A 21940-nucleotide genomic window follows, 5' to 3' on the forward strand; every position below is an offset into this window, starting at 1 on the left:
AATGAGGTGATGTTTAATTATACTGGGTAGTGATGTGATGTTTAATTATACTGGGTAGTGATGTGATGTTTAATTATACTGGGTAGTGAGGTGATGTTAAATTATACTGGGTAGTGATGTTTAATTATACTGGGTAGTGATGTTTAATTATACTGGGTAGTGATGTTTAATTATACTGGGTAGTGAGGTGATGTTTAATTATACTGGGTAGTGATGTTTAATTATACTGGGTATTGATGTTTAATTATACTGGGTAGTGATGTGATGTTTAATTATACTGGGTAGTGATTTGATGTTTAATTATACTGGGTAGTGAGGTGATGTTTAATTATACTGGGTAGTGATGTGATGTTTAATTATACTGGGTATTGATGTTTAATTATACTGGGTAGTGAGGTGATGTTTAATTATACTGGGTAGTGAGGTGATGTTTAATCATACTGGGTAGTGTGTGATGTTTAATTACACTGGGTAGTGATGTTTAATTATACTGGGTAGTGAGGTGATGTTTAATTATACTGGGTAGTGATGTTTAATTATACTGGGTAGTGATGTTTAATTATACTGGGTTGTGATGTTTAATTATACTGGGTAGTGAGGTGATGTTTAATTATACTGGGTAGTGATGTGATGTTTAATTATACTGGGTAGTGATGTTTAATTATACTGGGTATTGATGTTTAATTATACTGGGTAGTGAGATGATGTTTAATTATACTGGGTAGTGAGGTGATGTTTAATTATACTGGGTAGTGAGGTGATGTTTAATTATACTGGGTAGTGATGTTTAATTATACTGGGTAGTGATGTTTAATTAAACTGGGTAGTGAGGTGATGTTTAATTATACTGGTGTAGATGATAGTGATGTTTAATTATACTGGGTAGTGATGTGATGTTTAATTATACTGGGTAGTGATGTTTAATTATACTGGGTACTGAGTTGATGTTTAATTATACTGGGTAGTGAGGTGATGTTTAATTATACTGGGTATGTGATTTGATGTTTAATTATACTGGGTAGTGATGGTGATGTTTAATTATACTGGGTAGTGATTTGATGTTTAATTATACTGGGTAGTGAGGTGATGTTTAATTATACTGGGTAGTGATGTGATGTTTAATTATACTGGGTAGTGAGGTGATGTTTAATTATACTTGGTAGTGATGTTTAATTATACTGTGTAATGAGGTGATGTTTAATTATACTGGGTAGTGATGTTTAATTATACTGGGTAGTGATGTTTAATTATACTGGGTAGTGGTGTGATGTTTAATTATACTGGGAAGTGAGGTGATGTTTAATTATACTGGGTAGTGATGTTTAATTATACTGGGTAGTGAGGTGATGTTTAATTATACTGGGTAGTGATGTTTAATTATACTGGGTAGTGATGTTTAATTAAACTGGGTAGTGAGGTGATGTTTAATTATACTGGGTAGTGATGTGATGTTTAATTATACTGGGTAGTGATGTGATGTTTAATTATACTGGGTAGTGATGTTTAATTATACTGGGTATTGATGTTTAATTATACTGGGTAGTGATGTGATGTTTAATTATACTGGGTAGTGATTTGATGTTTAATTATACTGGGTAGTGAGGTGATGTTTAATTATACTGGGTAGTGATGTGATGTTTAATTATACTGGGTATTGATGTTTAATTATACTGGGTAGTGAGGTGATGTTTAATTATACTGGGTAGTGAGGTGATGTTTAATTATACTGGGTAGTGAGGTGATGTTTAATCATACTGGGTAGTGTGTGATGTTTAATTACACTGGGTAGTGATGTTTAATTATACTGGGTAGTGGTGTTTAATTATACTGGGTAGTGGTGTGATGATTAATTATACTGTGTAATGAAGTGATGTTAAATTATACTGGGTATTGATGTTAATTATACTGGGTACTGAGGTGATGTTTAATTATACTGGGTAGTGAGGTGATGTTTAATTATACTGGGTAGTGATGTGATGTTTAATTATACTGGGTAGTGAGGTGATGTTTAATTATACTGGGTAGTGATGTTTAATTATACTGGGTATTGATGTTTAATTATACTGGGTAGTGAGGTGATGTTTAATTATACTGGGTAGTGATGTGATGTTTAATTATACTGGGTAGTGAGGTGATGTTTAATTATACTGGGTAGTGATGTGATGTTTAATTATACTGGGTAGTGAGGTTATGTTTAATTATACTTGGTAGTGATGTTTAATTATACTGTGTAATGAGGTGATGTTTAATTATACTGGGTAGTGATGTTTAATTATACTGGGTAGTGATTTTTAATTATACTGGGTAGTGGTGTGATGTTTAATTATACTGGGTAGTGAGGTGATGTTTAATTATACTGGGTAGTGATGTTTAATTATACTGGGTATTGATGTTTAATTATACTGGGTAGTGATTTGATGTTTAATTATACTGGGTAGTGATTTGATGTTTAATTATACTGGGTAGTGAGGTGATGTTTAATTATACTGGGTAGTGAGGTGATGTTTAATTATACTGGGTAGTGAGGTGATGTTTAATTATACTGGGTACTGATGTGATGTTTAATTATACTGGGTAGTGAGGTGATGTTAAATTATACTAGGTAGTGATGTTTAATAATACTGGGTAGTGATGTTTAATTATACTGGGTAGTGATGTTTAATTATACTGGGTAGTGAGGTGATGTTTAATTATACTGGGTAGTGATTTTTAATTATACTGGGTAGTGATGTTTAATTATACTGGGTAGTGAGGTGATGTTTAATTATACTGGGTAGTGATGTGATGTTTAATTATTCTGGGTAGTGATGTTTAATTATAATGGGTAATGAGGTGATGTTTAATTATACTGGGTAGTGATGTGATGTTTAATTATACTGGGTAGTGAGGTGATGTTTAATTATACTGGGTAGTGATGTTTAATTATACTGGGTAGTGATGTTTAATTATACTGGGTAGTGAGGTGATGTTTAATTATACTGGGTAGTGATGTTTAATTATAATGGGTAGTGACGTGATGTTTAATTATACTGGGTAGTGAGGTGATGTTTAATTATACTGGGTAGTGATGTTTAATTATAATGGGTAATGAGGTGATGTTTAATTATACTGGGTAGTGATGTGATGTTTAATTATACTGGGTAGTGAGGTGATGTTTAATTATACTGGGTAGTGATGTTTAATTATACTGGGTAGTGAGGTGATGTTTAATTATACTGGGTAGTGTGTGATGTTTAATTACACTGGGTAGTGATGTTTAATTATACTGGGTAGTGGTGTTTAATTATACTGGGTAGTGGTGTGATGTTTAATTATACGGTGTAATGAAGTGATGTTAAATTATACTGGGTAGTGATGTTTAATTATACTGGGTACTGAGGTAATGTTTAATTATACTGGGTAGTGATGTTTAATTATACTGGGTATTGATGTTTAATTATACTGGGTAGTGATGTGATGTTTAATTATACTGGGTAGTGATTTGATGTTTAATTATACTGGGTAGTGAGGTGATGTTTAATTATACTGGGTAGTGAGGTGATGTTTAATTATACTGGGTACTGATGTGATGTTTAATTATACTGGGTAGTGAGGTGATGTTAAATTATACTAGGTAGTGATGTTTAATTATACTGGGTAGTGATGTTTAATTATACTGGGTAGTGATGTTTAATTATACTGGGTAGTGAGGTGATGTTTAATTATACTGGGTAGTGATTTTTAATTATACTGGGTATTGATGTTTAATTATACTGGGTAGTGAGGTGATGTTTAATTATACTGGGTAGTGATGTTTAATTATACTGGGTAGTGATGTTTAATTATACTGGGTAGTGATGTTTAATTATACTGGGTAGTGAGTTGATGTTTAATTATACTGGGTAGTGAGGTGATGTTTAATTATACTGGGTAGTGATGTTTAATTATACTGGGTAGTGATGTGATGTTTAATTATACTGGGTAATGAGGTGATGTTTAATTATACTGGGTAGTGATGTGATGTTTAATTACACTGGGTAGTGAGGTGATGTTTAATTATACTGGGTAGTGAGGTGATGTTTAATTATACTGGGTAGTGATGTTTAATTATACTGGGTATTGATGTTTAATTATACTGGGTAGTGATGTGATGTTTAATTATACTGGGTAGTGAGGTGATGTTTAATTATACTGGGTAGTGATGTGATGTTTAATTATACTGGGTAGTGAGGTGATGTTAAACTATACTAGGTAGTGATGTTTAATTATACTGGGTAGTGATGTTTAATTATACTGGGTAGTGATGTTTAATTATACTGGGTAGTGAGTTGATGTTTAATTATACTGGGGAGTGATGTTTAATTATACTGGGTATTGATGTTTAATTATACTGGGTAGTGAGGTGATGTTTAATTATACTGGGTAGTGATGTTTAATTATAATGGGTAATGAGGTGATGTTTAATTATACTGGGTAGTGATGTGATGTTTAATTATACTGGGTAGTGAGGTGATGTTTAATTATACTGGGTAGTGATGTTTAATTATACTGGGTAGTGTTGTTTAATTATACTGGGTAGTGAGGTGATGTTTAATTATACTGGGGAGTGATGTTTAATTATAATGGGTAGTGATGTGATGTTTAATTATACTGGGTAGTGAGGTGATGTTTAATTATACTGGGTTGTGATGTTTAATTATAATGGGTAATGAGGTGATGTTTAATTATACTGGGTAGTGATGTGATGTTTAATTATACTGGGTAGTGAGGTGATGTTTAATTATACTGGGTAGTGAGGTGATGTTTAATTATAATGGGTAGTGATGTTTAATTATACTGGGTAGTGATGTGATGTTTAATTATACTGGGTAATGAGGTGATGTTTAATTATACTGGGTGGTGATGTGATGTTTAATTATACTGGGTAGTGATGTGATGTTTAATTATACTGGGTAGTGAGGTGATGTTAAATTATACTGGGTAGTGATGTTTAATTATACTGGGTAGTGATGTTTAATTATACTGGGTAGTGATGTTTAATTATACTGGGTAGTGAGGTGATGTTTAATTATACTGGGTAGTGATGTTTAATTATACTGGGTATTGATGTTTAATTATACTGGGTAGTGAGGTGATGTTTAATTATACTGGGTAGTGATGTTTAATTATACTGGGTAGTGATGTTTAATTATACTGGGTAGTGAGGTGATGTTTAATTATACTGGGTAGTGATGTTTAATTATACTGGGTAGTGATGTGATGTTTAATTATACTGGGTAGTGATGTGATGTTTAATTATACTGGGTAGTGAGGTGATGTTTAATTATACTGGGTAGTGATGTGATGTTTAATTATACTGGGTAGTGAGGTGATGTTTAATTATACTGGGTAGTGAGGTGATGTTTAATTATACTGGGTAGTGAGGTGATGTTTAATTATACTGGGTAGTGATGTTTAATTATACTGGGTAGTGATGTGATGTTTAATTATACTGGGTAGTGAGGTGATATTAAACTATACTAGGTAGTGATGTTTAATTATACTGGGTAGTGATGTTTAATTATACTGGGTAGTGATGTTTAATTATACTGGGTAGTGAGGTGATGTTTAATTATACTGGGTAGTGAGGTGATGTTTAATTATACTGGGTAGTGATGTGATGTTTAATTATACTGGGTAGTGAGGTGATGTTTAATTATACTGGGTAGTGATGTTTAATTATACTGGGTAGTGATGTGATGTTTAATTATACTGGGTAGTGAGGTGATATTAAACTATACTAGGTAGTGATGTTTAATTATACTGGGTAGTGATGTTTAATTATACTGGGTAGTGATGTTTAATTATACTGGGTAGTGAGGTGATGTTTAATTATACTGGGTAATGAGGTGATGTTTAATTATACTGGGTAGTGAGGTGATGTTTAATTATACTGGGTAGTGAGGTGATGTTTAATTATACTGGGTAGTGATGTTTAATTATACTGGGTAGTGATGTGATGTTTAATTATACTGGGTAATGAGGTGATGTTTAATTATACTGGGTAGTGATGTGATGTTTAATTATACTGGGTAGTGAGGTGATGTTAAATTATACTAGGTAGTGATGTTTAATTATACTGGGTAGTGATGTTTAATTATACTGGGTAGTGATGTGTAATTATACTGGGTAGTGAGGTGATGTTTAATTATACTGGGTAGTGATTTTTAATTATACTGGGTATTGATGTTTAATTATACTGGGTAGTGAGGTGATGTTTAATTATACCGGGTAGTGATGTTTAATTATACTGGGTAGTGATGTTTAATTATACTGGGTAGTGATGTTTAATTATACTGGGTAGTGAGTTGATTTTTAATTATACTGGGTAGTGATGTTTAATTATACTGGGTAGTGATGTTCAATTATACTGGGTAGTGATGTTTAATTATACTGGGTAGTGAGTTGATGTTTAATTATACTGCGTAGTGAGGTGATGTTTAATTATACTGGGGAGTGATGTTTAATTATACTGGGTATTGATGTTTAATTATACTGGGTAGTGAGGTGATGTTTAATTATACTGGGTAGTGATGTTTAATTATAATGGGTAATGAGGTGATGTTTAATTATACTGGGTAGTGATGTGATGTTTAATTATACTGGGTAGTGAGGTGATGTTTAATTATACTGGGTAGTGATGTTTAATTATACTGGGTAGTGTTGTTTAATTATACTGCGTAGTGAGGTGATGTTTAATTATACTGGGGAGTGATGTTTAATTATAATGGGTAGTGATGTGATGTTTAATTATACTGGGTAGTGAGGTGATGTTTAATTATACTGGGTAGTGAGTGATGTTTAATTATACTGGGTATTGATGTTTAATTATACTGGGTAGTGATGTGATGTTTAATTATACTGGGTAGTGATTTGATGTTTAATTATACTGGGTAGTGAGGTGATGTTTAATTATACTGGGTAGTGATGTGATGTTTAATTATACTGGGTATTGATGTTTAATTATACTGGGTAGTGAGGTGATGTTTAATTATACTGGGTAGTGAGGTGATGTTTAATTATACTGGGTAGTGAGGTGATGTTTAATCATACTGGGTAGTGTGTGATGTTTAATTACACTGGGTAGTGATGTTTAATTATACTGGGTAGTGGTGTTTAATTATACTGGGTAGTGGTGTGATCATTAATTATACTGTGTAATGAAGTGATGTTAAATTATACTGGGTAGTGATGTTTAATTATACTGGGTACTGAGGTGATGTTTAATTATACTGGGTAGTGAGGTGATGTTTAATTATACTGGGTAGTGATGTTTAATTATACTGGGTATTGATGTTTAATTATACTGGGTAGTGAGGATGTTTAATTATACTGGGTAGTGATGTTTAATTATACTGGGTAGTGAGGTGATGTTTAATTATACTGGGTAGTGATGTTTAATTATACTGGGTAGTGATGTGATGTTTAATTATACTGGGTAGTGATGTGATGTTTAATTATACTGGGTAGTGAGGTGATGTTTAATTATACTGGGTAGTGATGTGATGTTTAATTATACTGGGTAGTGAGGTGATGTTTAATTATACTGGGTAGTGAGGTGATGTTTAATTATACTGGGTAGTGAGGTGATGTTTAATTATACTGGGTAGTGATGTTTAATTATACTGGGTAGTGATGTGATGTTTAATTATACTGGGTAGTGAGGTGATATTAAACTATACTAGGTAGTGATGTTTAATTATACTGGGTAGTGATGTTTAATTATACTGGGTAGTGATGTTTAATTATACTGGGTAGTGAGGTGATGTTTAATTATACTGGGTAGTGAGGTGATGTTTAATTATACTGGGTAGTGATGTGATGTTTAATTATACTGGGTAGTGAGGTGATGTTTAATTATACTGGGTAGTGATGTTTAATTATACTGGGTAGTGATGTGATGTTTAATTATACTGGGTAGTGAGGTGATATTAAACTATACTAGGTAGTGATGTTTAATTATACTGGGTAGTGATGTTTAATTATACTGGGTAGTGATGTTTAATTATACTGGGTAGTGAGGTGATGTTTAATTATACTGGGTAATGAGGTGATGTTTAATTATACTGGGTAGTGAGGTGATGTTTAATTATACTGGGTAGTGAGGTGATGTTTAATTATACTGGGTAGTGATGTTTAATTATACTGGGTAGTGATGTGATGTTTAATTATACTGGGTAATGAGGTGATGTTTAATTATACTGGGTAGTGATGTGATGTTTAATTATACTGGGTAGTGAGGTGATGTTAAATTATACTAGGTAGTGATGTTTAATTATACTGGGTAGTGATGTTTAATTATACTGGGTAGTGATGTGTAATTATACTGGGTAGTGAGGTGATGTTTAATTATACTGGGTAGTGATTTTTAATTATACTGGGTATTGATGTTTAATTATACTGGGTAGTGAGGTGATGTTTAATTATACCGGGTAGTGATGTTTAATTATACTGGGTAGTGATGTTTAATTATACTGGGTAGTGATGTTTAATTATACTGGGTAGTGAGTTGATTTTTAATTATACTGGGTAGTGATGTTTAATTATACTGGGTAGTGATGTTCAATTATACTGGGTAGTGATGTTTAATTATACTGGGTAGTGAGTTGATGTTTAATTATACTGCGTAGTGAGGTGATGTTTAATTATACTGGGGAGTGATGTTTAATTATACTGGGTATTGATGTTTAATTATACTGGGTAGTGAGGTGATGTTTAATTATACTGGGTAGTGATGTTTAATTATAATGGGTAATGAGGTGATGTTTAATTATACTGGGTAGTGATGTGATGTTTAATTATACTGGGTAGTGAGGTGATGTTTAATTATACTGGGTAGTGATGTTTAATTATACTGGGTAGTGTTGTTTAATTATACTGCGTAGTGAGGTGATGTTTAATTATACTGGGGAGTGATGTTTAATTATAATGGGTAGTGATGTGATGTTTAATTATACTGGGTAGTGAGGTGATGTTTAATTATACTGGGTAGTGATGTTTAATTATAATGGGTGAGGTGATGTTTAATTATACTGGGTAGTGATGTGATGTTTAATTATACTGGGTAGTGAGGTGAAGTTTAATTATACTGGGTAGTGAGGTGATGTTTAATTATAATGGGTAGTGATGTTTAATTATACTGGGTAGTGATGTGATGTTTAATTATACTGGGTAATGAGGTGATGTTTAATTATACTGGGTGGTGATGTGATGTTTAATTATACTGGGTAGTGATGTGATGTTTAATTATACTGGGTAGTGAGGTGATGTTAAATTATACTGGGTAGTGATGTTTAATTATACTGGGTAGTGATGTTTAATTATACTGGGTAGTGATGTTTAATTATACTGGGTAGTGAGGTGATGTTTAATTATACTGGGTAGTGATGTTTAATTATACTGGGTATTGATGTTTAATTATACTGGGTAGTGAGGTGATGTTTAATTATACTGGGTAGTGATGTTTAATTATACTGGGTAGTGATGTTTAATTATACTGGGTAGTGAGGTGATGTTTAATTATACTGGGTAGTGATGTTTAATTATACTGGGTAGTGATGTGATGTTTAATTATACTGGGTAATGAGGTGATGTTTAATTATACTGAGTAGTGATGTGATGTTTAATTACACTGGGTAGTGATGTGATGTTTAATTATACTGGGTAGTGAGGTGATGTTTAATTATACTGGGTAGTGATGTGATGTTTAATTATACTGGGTAGTGAGGTGATGTTTAATTATACTGGGTAGTGAGGTGATGTTTAATTATACTGGGTAGTGAGGTGATGTTTAATTATACTGGGTAGTGATGTTTAATTATACTGGGTAGTGATGTGATGTTTAATTATACTGGGTAGTGAGGTGATATTAAACTATACTAGGTAGTGATGTTTAATTATACTGGGTAGTGATGTTTAATTATACTGGGTAGTGATGTTTAATTATACTGGGTAGTGAGGTGATGTTTAATTATACTGGGTAGTGAGGTGATGTTTAATTATACTGGGTAGTGATGTGATGTTTAATTATACTGGGTAGTGAGGTGATGTTTAATTATACTGGGTAGTGATGTTTAATTATACTGGGTAGTGATGTGATGTTTAATTATAATGGGTAGTGAGGTGATATTAAACTATACTAGGTAGTGATGTTTAATTATACTGGGTAGTGATGTTTAATTATACTGGGTAGTGATGTTTAATTATACTGGGTAGTGAGGTGATGTTTAATTATACTGGGTAATGAGGTGATGTTTAATTATACTGGGTAGTGATGTTTAATTATACTGGGTAGTGAGGTGATGTTTAATTATACTGGGTAGTGAGGTGATGTTTAATTATACTGGGTAGTGATGTTTAATTATACTGGGTATTGATGTTTAATTATACTGGGTAGTGTTATACTGGGTAGTGATGTTTAATTATACTGGGTAGTGAGGTGATGTTTAATTATACTGGGTAGTGATGTGATGTTTAATTATACTGGGTAGTGAGGTGATGTTTAATTATACTGGGTAGTGAGGTGATGTTTAATTATACTGGGTAGTGATGTTTAATTATACTGGGTAGTGATGTGATGTTTAATTATACTGGGTAGTGAGGTGATGTTTAATTATACTGGGTAGTGATGTTTAATTATACTGGGTAGTGAGGTGATGTTTAATTATACTGGGTAGTGAGGTGATGTTTAATTATACTGGGTAGTGATGTTTAATTATACTGGGTATTGATGTTTAATTATACTGGGTAGTGATGTGATGTTTAATTATTCTGGGTAGTGAGGTGATGTTTAATTATACTGGGTAGTGATGTGATGTTTAATTATACTGGGTAGTGAGGTGATGTTAAACTATACTAGGTAGTGATGTTTAATTATACTGGGTAGTGATGTTTAATTATACTGGGTAGTGATGTTTAATTATACTGGGTAGTGAGTTGATGTTTAATTATACTGGGGAGTGATGTTTAATTATACTGGGTATTGATGTTTAATTATACTGGGTAGTGAGGTGATGTTTAATTATACTGGGTAGTGATGTTTAATTATAATGGGTAATGAGGTGATGTTTAATTATACTGGGTAGTGATGTGATGTTTAATTATACTGGGTAGTGAGGTGATGTTTAATTATACTGGGTAGTGATGTTTAATTATACTGGGTAGTGTTGTTTAATTATACTGGGTAGTGAGGTGATGTTTAATTATACTGGGGAGTGATGTTTAATTATAATGGGTAGTGATGTGATGTTTAATTATACTGGGTAGTGAGGTGATGTTTAATTATACTGGGTAGTGATGTTTAATTATAATGGGTAATGAGGTGATGTTTAATTATACTGGGTAGTGATGTGATGTTTAATTATACTGGGTAGTGAGGTGATGTTTAATTATACTGGGTAGTGAGGTGATGTTTAATTATAATGGGTAGTGATGTTTAATTATACTGGGTAGTGATGTGATGTTTAATTATACTGGGTAATGAGGTGATGTTTAATTATACTGGGTGGTGATGTGATGTTTAATTATACTGGGTAGTGATGTGATGTTTAATTATACTGGGTAGTGAGGTGATGTTTAATTATACTGGGTAGTGATGTTTAATTATACTGGGTATTGATGTTTAATTATACTGGGTAGTGATGTGATGTTTAATTATTCTGGGTAGTGAGGTGATGTTTAATTATACTGGGTAGTGATGTGATGTTTAATTATACTGGGTAGTGAGGTGATGTTAAACTATACTAGGTAGTGATGTTTAATTATACTGGGTAGTGATGTTTAATTATACTGGGTAGTGATGTTTAATTATACTGGGTAGTGAGTTGATGTTTAATTATACTGGGGAGTGATGTTTAATTATACTGGGTATTGATGTTTAATTATACTGGGTAGTGAGGTGATGTTTAATTATACTGGGTAGTGATGTTTAATTATAATGGGTAATGAGGTGATGTTTAATTATACTGGGTAGTGATGTGATGTTTAATTATACTGGGTAGTGAGGTGATGTTTAATTATACTGGGTAGTGATGTTTAATTATACTGGGTAGTGTTGTTTAATTATACTGGGTAGTGAGGTGATGTTTAATTATACTGGGGAGTGATGTTTAATTATAATGGGTAGTGATGTGATGTTTAATTATACTGGGTAGTGAGGTGATGTTTAATTATACTGGGTAGTGATGTTTAATTATAATGGGTAATGAGGTGATGTTTAATTATACTGGGTAGTGATGTGATGTTTAATTATACTGGGTAGTGAGGTGATGTTTAATTATACTGGGTAGTGAGGTGATGTTTAATTATAATGGGTAGTGATGTTTAATTATACTGGGTAGTGATGTGATGTTTAATTATACTGGGTAATGAGGTGATGTTTAATTATACTGGGTGGTGATGTGATGTTTAATTATACTGGGTAGTGATGTGATGTTTAATTATACTGGGTAGTGAGGTGATGTTAAATTATACTGGGTAGTGATGTTTAATTATACTGGGTAGTGATGTTTAATTATACTGGGTAGTGATGTTTAATTATACTGGGTAGTGAGGTGATGTTTAATTATACTGGGTAGTGATGTTTAATTATACTGGGTATTGATGTTTAATTATACTGGGTAGTGAGGTGATGTTTAATTATACTGGGTAGTGATGTTTAATTATACTGGGTAGTGATGTTTAATTATACTGGGTAGTGAGGTGATGTTTAATTATACTGGGTAGTGATGTTTAATTATACTGGGTAGTGATGTGATGTTTAATTATACTGGGTAGTGATGTGATGTTTAATTATACTGGGTAGTGAGGTGATGTTTAATTATACTGGGTAGTGATGTGATGTTTAATTATACTGGGTAGTGAGGTGATGTTTAATTATACTGGGTAGTGAGGTGATGTTTAATTATACTGGGTAGTGAGGTGATGTTTAATTATACTGGGTAGTGATGTTTAATTATACTGGGTAGTGATGTGATGTTTAATTATACTGGGTAGTGAGGTGATATTAAACTATACTAGGTAGTGATGTTTAATTATACTGGGTAGTGATGTTTAATTATACTGGGTAGTGATGTTTAATTATACTGGGTAGTGAGGTGATGTTTAATTATACTGGGTAGTGAGGTGATGTTTAATTATACTGGGTAGTGATGTGATGTTTAATTATACTGGGTAGTGAGGTGATGTTTAATTATACTGGGTAGTGATGTTTAATTATACTGGGTAGTGATGTGATGTTTAATTATACTGGGTAGTGAGGTGATATTAAACTATACTAGGTAGTGATGTTTAATTATACTGGGTAGTGATGTTTAATTATACTGGGTAGTGATGTTTAATTATACTGGGTAGTGAGGTGATGTTTAATTATACTGGGTAATGAGGTGATGTTTAATTATACTGGGTAGTGAGGTGATGTTTAATTATACTGGGTAGTGAGGTGATGTTTAATTATACTGGGTAGTGATGTTTAATTATACTGGGTAGTGATGTGATGTTTAATTATACTGGGTAATGAGGTGATGTTTAATTATACTGGGTAGTGATGTGATGTTTAATTATACTGGGTAGTGAGGTGATGTTAAATTATACTAGGTAGTGATGTTTAATTATACTGGGTAGTGATGTTTAATTATACTGGGTAGTGATGTGTAATTATACTGGGTAGTGAGGTGATGTTTAATTATACTGGGTAGTGATTTTTAATTATACTGGGTATTGATGTTTAATTATACTGGGTAGTGAGGTGATGTTTAATTATACCGGGTAGTGATGTTTAATTATACTGGGTAGTGATGTTTAATTATACTGGGTAGTGATGTTTAATTATACTGGGTAGTGAGTTGATTTTTAATTATACTGGGTAGTGATGTTTAATTATACTGGGTAGTGATGTTCAATTATACTGGGTAGTGATGTTTAATTATACTGGGTAGTGAGTTGATGTTTAATTATACTGCGTAGTGAGGTGATGTTTAATTATACTGGGGAGTGATGTTTAATTATACTGGGTATTGATGTTTAATTATACTGGGTAGTGAGGTGATGTTTAATTATACTGGGTAGTGATGTTTAATTATAATGGGTAATGAGGTGATGTTTAATTATACTGGGTAGTGATGTGATGTTTAATTATACTGGGTAGTGAGGTGATGTTTAATTATACTGGGTAGTGATGTTTAATTATACTGGGTAGTGTTGTTTAATTATACTGCGTAGTGAGGTGATGTTTAATTATACTGGGGAGTGATGTTTAATTATAATGGGTAGTGATGTGATGTTTAATTATACTGGGTAGTGAGGTGATGTTTAATTATACTGGGTAGTGATGTTTAATTATAATGGGTAATGAGGTGATGTTTAATTATACTGGGTAGTGATGTGATGTTTAATTATACTGGGTAGTGAGGTGAAGTTTAATTATACTGGGTAGTGAGGTGATGTTTAATTATAATGGGTAGTGATGTTTAATTATACTGGGTAGTGATGTGATGTTTAATTATACTGGGTAATGAGGTGATGTTTAATTATACTGGGTGGTGATGTGATGTTTAATTATACTGGGTAGTGATGTGATGTTTAATTATACTGGGTAGTGAGGTGATGTTAAATTATACTGGGTAGTGATGTTTAATTATACTGGGTAGTGATGTTTAATTATACTGGGTAGTGATGTTTAATTATACTGGGTAGTGAGGTGATGTTTAATTATACTGGGTAGTGATGTTTAATTATACTGGGTATTGATGTTTAATTATACTGGGTAGTGAGGTGATGTTTAATTATACTGGGTAGTGATGTTTAATTATACTGGGTAGTGATGTTTAATTATACTGGGTAGTGAGGTGATGTTTAATTATACTGGGTAGTGATGTTTAATTATACTGGGTAGTGATGTGATGTTTAATTATACTGGGTAATGAGGTGATGTTTAATTATACTGAGTAGTGATGTGATGTTTAATTACACTGGGTAGTGATGTGATGTTTAATTATACTGGGTAGTGAGGTGATGTTTAATTATACTGGGTAGTGATGTGATGTTTAATTATACTGGGTAGTGAGGTGATGTTTAATTATACTGGGTAGTGAGGTGATGTTTAATTATACTGGGTAGTGAGGTGATGTTTAATTATACTGGGTAGTGATGTTTAATTATACTGGGTAGTGATGTGATGTTTAATTATACTGGGTAGTGAGGTGATATTAAACTATACTAGGTAGTGATGTTTAATTATACTGGGTAGTGATGTTTAATTATACTGGGTAGTGATGTTTAATTATACTGGGTAGTGAGGTGATGTTTAATTATACTGGGTAGTGAGGTGATGTTTAATTATACTGGGTAGTGAGGTGATGTTTAATTATACTGGGTAGTGATGTGATGTTTAATTATACTGGGTAGTGAGGTGATGTTTAATTATACTGGGTAGTGATGTTTAATTATACTGGGTAGTGATGTGATGTTTAATTATACTGGGTAGTGAGGTGATATTAAACTATACTAGGTAGTGATGTTTAATTATACTGGGTAGTGATGTTTAATTATACTGGGTAGTGATGTTTAATTATACTGGGTAGTGAGGTGATGTTTAATTATACTGGGTAATGAGGTGATGTTTAATTATACTGGGTAGTGATGTTTAATTATACTGGGTAGTGAGGTGATGTTTAATTATACTGGGTAGTGAGGTGATGTTTAATTATACTGGGTATTGATGTTTAATTATACTGGGTAGTGTTATACTGGGTAGTGATGTTTAATTATACTGGGTAGTGAGGTGATGTTTAATTATACTGGGTAGTGATGTGATGTTTAATTATACTGGGTAGTGAGGTGATGTTTAATTATACTGGGTAGTGAGGTGATGTTTAATTATACTGGGTAGTGATGTTTAATTATACTGGGTAGTGATGTGATGTTTAATTATACTGGGTAGTGGGGTGATGTTTAATTATACTGGGTAGTGATGTGATGTTTAATTATACTGGGTAGTGATGTTTAATTCTACTGGGTAGTGATGTTTAATTATACTGGGTAGTGAGGTGATGTTTAATTATACTGGGTAGTGATGTGATGTTTAATTATACTGGGTAGTGAGGTGATGTTTAATTATACTGGGTAGTGAGGTGATGTTTAATTATACTGGGTAGTTATGTGATGTTTAATTATACTGGGTAGTGATGTTTAATTATACTGGGTAGTGGTGTTTAATTATACTGGGTAGTGAGGTGATGTTAAATTATACTGGGTAGTGATGTTTAATTATACTGGGTAGTGAGGTGATGTTTAATTATACTGGGAAGTGAGGTGATGTTTAATTATACTGGGTAGTGAGGTGATGTTTAATTATACTGGGTAGTGATGTTTTATTATACTGGGTAGTGAGGTGATGTTTAATTATACTGGGTAGTGATGTGATGTTTAATTATACTGGGTAGTGATGTGATGTTTAATTATACTGGGTAGTGAGGTGATGTTTAATTATACTGGGTAGTGATGTTTAATGATACTGGGTAGTGATGTTTAATTATACTGGGTAGTGAGGTGATGTTTAATTATACTGGGTAGTGAGGTGATGTTTAATTATACTGGGTAGTGATGTTTAATGATACTGGGTAGTGATGTTTAATTATACTGGGTAGTGATGTGATGTTTAATTATACTGGGTAGTGAGGTGATGTTTAATTATACTGGGTAGTGAGGTGATGTTTAATTATACTGGGTAGTGATGTTTAATTATACTGGGTAGTGATGTTTAATTATACTGGGTAGTGGTGTTTAATTATACTGGGTAGTGAGGTGATTTTTAATTATACTGGGTAGTGATGTTTAATTATACTGGGTAGTGATGTGATGTTTAATTATACTGGGTAGTTATGTGATGTTTAATTATACTGGGTAGTGATGTTTAATTATACTGGGTAGTGGTGTTTAATTATACTGGGTAGTGGTGTGATGTTTATACTGGGTAGTGATGTTTAATTATACTGGGTAGTGAGGTGATGTTAAATTATACTGGGTAGTGATGTTTAATTATACTGGGTAGTGAGGTGATGTTTAATTATACTGGGTAGTGATGTTTAATTATACTGGGGAGTGAGGTGATGTTTAATTATACTGGGTAGTGATGTTTAATTATACTGGGTAGTGATGTTTAATTATACTGGGTAGTGATGTGATGTTTAATTATACTGGGTAGTGATGTTTAATTATACTGGGTAGTGAGGTGATGTTTAATTATACTGGGTAGTGATGTTTTATTATACTGGGTAGTGAGGTGATGTTTAATTATACTGGGTAGTGATGTGATGTTTAATTATACTGGGTAGTGATGTGATGTTTAATTATACTGGGTAGTGAGGTGATGTTTAATTATACTGGGTAGTGATGTTTAATGATACTGGGTAGTGATGTTTAATTATACTGGGTAGTGAGGTGATGTTTAATTATACTGGGTAGTGATGTTTAATGATACTGGGTAGTGATGTTTAATTATACTGGGTAGTGATGTGATGTTTAATTATACTGGGTAGTGAGGTGATGTTTAATTATACTGGGTAGTGAGGTGATGTTTAATTATACTGGGTAGTGATGTTTAATTATACTGGGTAGTGATGTTTAATTATACTGGGTAGTGGTGTTTAATTATACTGGGTAGTGAGGTGATTTTTAATTATACTGGGTAGTGATGTTTAATTATACTGGGTAGTGATGTGATGTTTAATTATACTGGGTAGTGATGTTTAATTATACTGGGTAGTGATGTGATGTTTAATTATACTGGGTAGTGATGTTTAATTATACTGGGTAGTGAGGTGATGTTTAATTATACTGGGTAGTGATGTGATGTTTAATTATACTGGGTAGTGATGTTTAATTATACTGGGTATTGAGGTGATGTTTAATTATACTGGGTAGTGATGTTTAATTATACTGGGTAGTGATGTGATGTTTAATTATACTGGGTAGTGATGTTTAATTATACTGGGTAGTGAGGTGATGTTTAATTATACTGGGTAGTGATGTGATGTTTAATTATACTGGGTAGTGATGTGATGTTTAATTATACTGGGTAGTGAGGTGATGTTTAATTATACTGGGTAGTGATGTTTAATGATACTGGGTAGTGATGTTTAATTATACTGGGTAGTGAGGTGATGTTTAATTATACTGGGTAGTGAGGTGATGTTTAATTATACTGGGTAGTGATGTTTAATTATACTGGGTAGTGATGTTTAATTATACTGGGTAGTGATGTTTAATTATACTGGGTAGTGATGTGATGTTTAATTATACTGGGTAGTGATGTTTAATTATACTGGGTAGTGGTGTTTAATTATACTGGGTAGTGAGGTGATTTTTAATTATACTGGGTAGTGATGTTTAATTATACTGGGTAGTGATGTTTAATTATACTGGGTAGTGATGTTTAATTATACTGGGTAGTGAGGTGATTTTTAATTATACTGGGTAGTGGTGTTTAATTATACTGGGTAGTGAGGTGATTTTTAATTATACTGGGTAGTGATGTTTAATTATACTGGGTAGTGATGTTTAATTATACTGGGTAGTGGTGTTTAATTATACTGGGTAGTGAGGTGATTTTTAATTATACTGGGTAGTGATGTTTAATTATACTGGGTAGTGATGTTTAATTATACTGGGTAGTGATGTTTAATTATACTGGGTAGTGAGGCGATGTTTAATTATACTGGGTAGTGAGGTGATGTTTAATTATACTGGGTAGTGATGTGATGTTTAATTATACTGGGTAGTGAGGTGATGTTTTATTATACTGGGTAGTGATGTTTAATTATACTGGGTATTGAGGTGATGTTTAATTATACTGGGTAGTGATGTGATGTTTAATTATACTGGGTAGTGATGTGATGTTTAATTATACTGGGTAGTGAGGTGATGTTTAATTATACTGGGTATTGAGGTGATGTTTAATTATACTGGGTAGTGATGTGATGTTTAATTATACTGGGTAGTGATGTGATGTTTAATTATACTGGGTAGTGATGTTTAATTATACTGGGTAGTGATGTGATGTTTAATTATACTGGGTAGTGATGTTTAATTATACTGGGTAGTGATGTGATGTTTAATTATACTCGGTAGTGATGTGATGTTTAATTATACTGGGTAGTGATGTTTAATTATACTGGGTAGTGATGTGATGTTTAATTATACTGGGTAGTGATGTTTAATTATACTGTGTAGTGAGGTGATGTTTAATTATACTGGGTAGTGAGGTGTGATGGTTCCTTGTGCAGCAGTGTGAGCGGGAGCGGTAGTGAGGTGACGTTCGGCGGAGGTGGAAACGAGACCATATATTGCTGACATACAACATGAGTTTGATGCAGATCAGGCGGAGGAAACAGGAAACCAGATCATTCTACTGCTCTGCTATTCACACACACACACACACACACACACACACACACACACACACACACACACACACACACACACACACACACACACACACACACACACACACACACACACACACACACACACACACCACGGGTCCCCCTCCCGTCTCACCTGATCCTGAGAAGCTGTCTAGGGAGGCGTCGGCTACTGGGGAGGTGATGTCACTGCTGCTCATTGGTTCTGTTTTAACTGGGGACAAAGACAACACACACACCATCAACACACACACACACACACCATCAACACACACACCATCAGCACACACACACCATCAGGACACACACACACCATCAGGACAGACACACACACACACACACACACACACACTCACACACACACACACACACACACACACACACACACACACACACACACACACACACACACACACACACACACACACACACACACACACACCACAACGGACACTATAGCAGGTGTGTTTAGTTGTGTGGGATGTCTTTGAACATACACCCAGAACTACAGTCAGAACTACAGTGGAATTCACACTCAGTGGAATGTGTTATAAACAATAGTGGGGTGGAATGCAGGAGGGGAAATATCTGACTATTAAATATTCGTCACAGCTTTTACATTCTGTTCCTTTAGACTAGAGCCTAATAGTTTTTTTTTTTTTCAAAATGTAATTTATAATAATAACGTTTACATGTAATTATATGGGATTAACATGCTCCTCAGCGTAGATTACGATAAGAGAATTTATCGTAATCTACGCTGAGGAGCATGTTAATCCCATATAATTACATGTAAACATTATTATTATAAATTACATTTTAAATTACATTTTATTATAAATTCTCAATACTTTTAGGAACTTTTGAGGAAAATAAAAGTTTAATTGTTAATCAGTAAAACCAACAAAGAGACCTTCCTCATTTCAACCTGTTGACTTAACTATGAATAAAAACAAACCATCATTTAACAGCTTTTCTATGTACAGTACTGACTATTCATTTGTCCCATCCACAGTTTTGAGCACACACTGTTACAACAAGACTTCAACAGTAACAGGCAAACTACAGCCCGTTAATACATTTTAACCCATCAATCAATCAAAGTAATCAATCAATTAATATATAATTAACATTATATCCAATTAACATAATCATTCATGGTCACTAATTACTGTATGGCTTACCCCAGGTTATAATGTAGCGTCAGGGGAAAGATAGGTAAACACAGTCAATGGTAGTAGGATACTGGTGTAAAAATGGCCCCTGCATGGAGAGGGAGTCAGTCTGCATGGACGTGCAAATACGATTGAAATGTCAAGACAATATAGTGTGTATAAAATCTGTTTTAAGAACTGTAGCGAATAGAGCGTGACCCCATGCCCCGCTGAGCCTCTCAGAGTTATAACACAGATAGCTCAGTGGAGAGGATTTTACAGTTATCTGACAGCTAGGGAATCTTTGAAATCAATCCATTTCACATCAGGCAGCAAGCAGGCTTTGGGATGGGAAGGGATGGGAAGGGATGGGAAGGGGGGGGGGATGATATAGATAAGAGGAAGGGGGCAAAACAAATTCACATCATGTGGGTAAAGGGAGTCATGCTCGGTGTGTCTCTATCTCTCATGGTTTTAAATAAGCTTTTCCCTGTCATGTTTTACTTTGATTGTTCTGCTGAGGAATTGTTGACGAGAGAGTGGGAGAGAGAGTTGGAGGGAGGGAGAGTGGGAGTCAGAGCAGGAGGGAGAGTATGAGGGAGAGCGGGAGGAAGAGTAGGCAGGAGAGTGGGAGTGAAAGTAGAAGAGAGAGTAGGAGGGAGAGTAGAAGGGGGAGTAGGAGGGAGAGTAGGAGGGAGAGTAGGAGGGAGAGTAGGAGGGAGAGTAGGAGGGAGAGTAGGAGGGAGAGTAGGAGGGAGAGTAGGAGGGAGAGTAGGAGGGAGAGTAGGAGGGAGAGTAGGGAGGAGAGAGTAGGAGGGAGAGTAGGGAGGAGAGAGTAGGAGGGAGAGTAGGGAGGAGAGTAGGGAGGAGAGTAGGAGGGAGAGTAGGAGGGAGAGTAGGGAGGAGAGAGTAGGAGGGAGAGTAGGGAGGAGAGTGTTTTTAAAATAACACATTTAGGTAGAGATAATATAATACAGAGAAATAGGATGTGTGTGTGTGTGTGTGTGTGTGTGTGTGTGTGTGTGTGTGTGTGTGTGTGTGTGTGTGTGTGTGTGTGTGTGTGTGTGTGTGTGTGTGTGTGTGTGTGTGTATAGGTATACTAGCTAACATAATGGGGGACATCGTGGTGTAACACTACATGCACAGACTAGAGTTCACACTCAGGTGGTCACTGAGAAGCACACGATAACCACCGTACTCATGAAACACAGCGTGGAACAACGTCAGAAAGGAACAAATCAATCAATCAATCAAACAATGCACGGTGTCCACAGGATCCACAACCAGCCAGTCTCAACTCAAACCATGCTTCACACACTCAACATAACACTAGTGCAACAATTACATTAT

At 33.9% G+C, this 21940-nt stretch overlaps 1 protein-coding gene across 1 annotated transcript in view; it reads right to left on the reverse strand.

The window, feature by feature from the left end:
* The window catches only part of eya1 (EYA transcriptional coactivator and phosphatase 1), a 160662-nt gene that overhangs the window by 112460 nt on the left and 26262 nt on the right, over positions 1 to 21940 (reverse strand). Inside the window, 1 exon segment of the mRNA XM_082966021.1 lies at positions 19573 to 19650. Coding sequence (XP_082822147.1) covers positions 19573 to 19650 — 78 coding nt within the window.

Source organism: Salmo salar, chromosome 19 (genome assembly GCF_965601325.2).
Source record: "Salmo salar chromosome 19, fSalSal1, whole genome shotgun sequence".
Classification (NCBI taxonomy): Eukaryota; Metazoa; Chordata; class Actinopteri; order Salmoniformes; family Salmonidae; genus Salmo; species Salmo salar.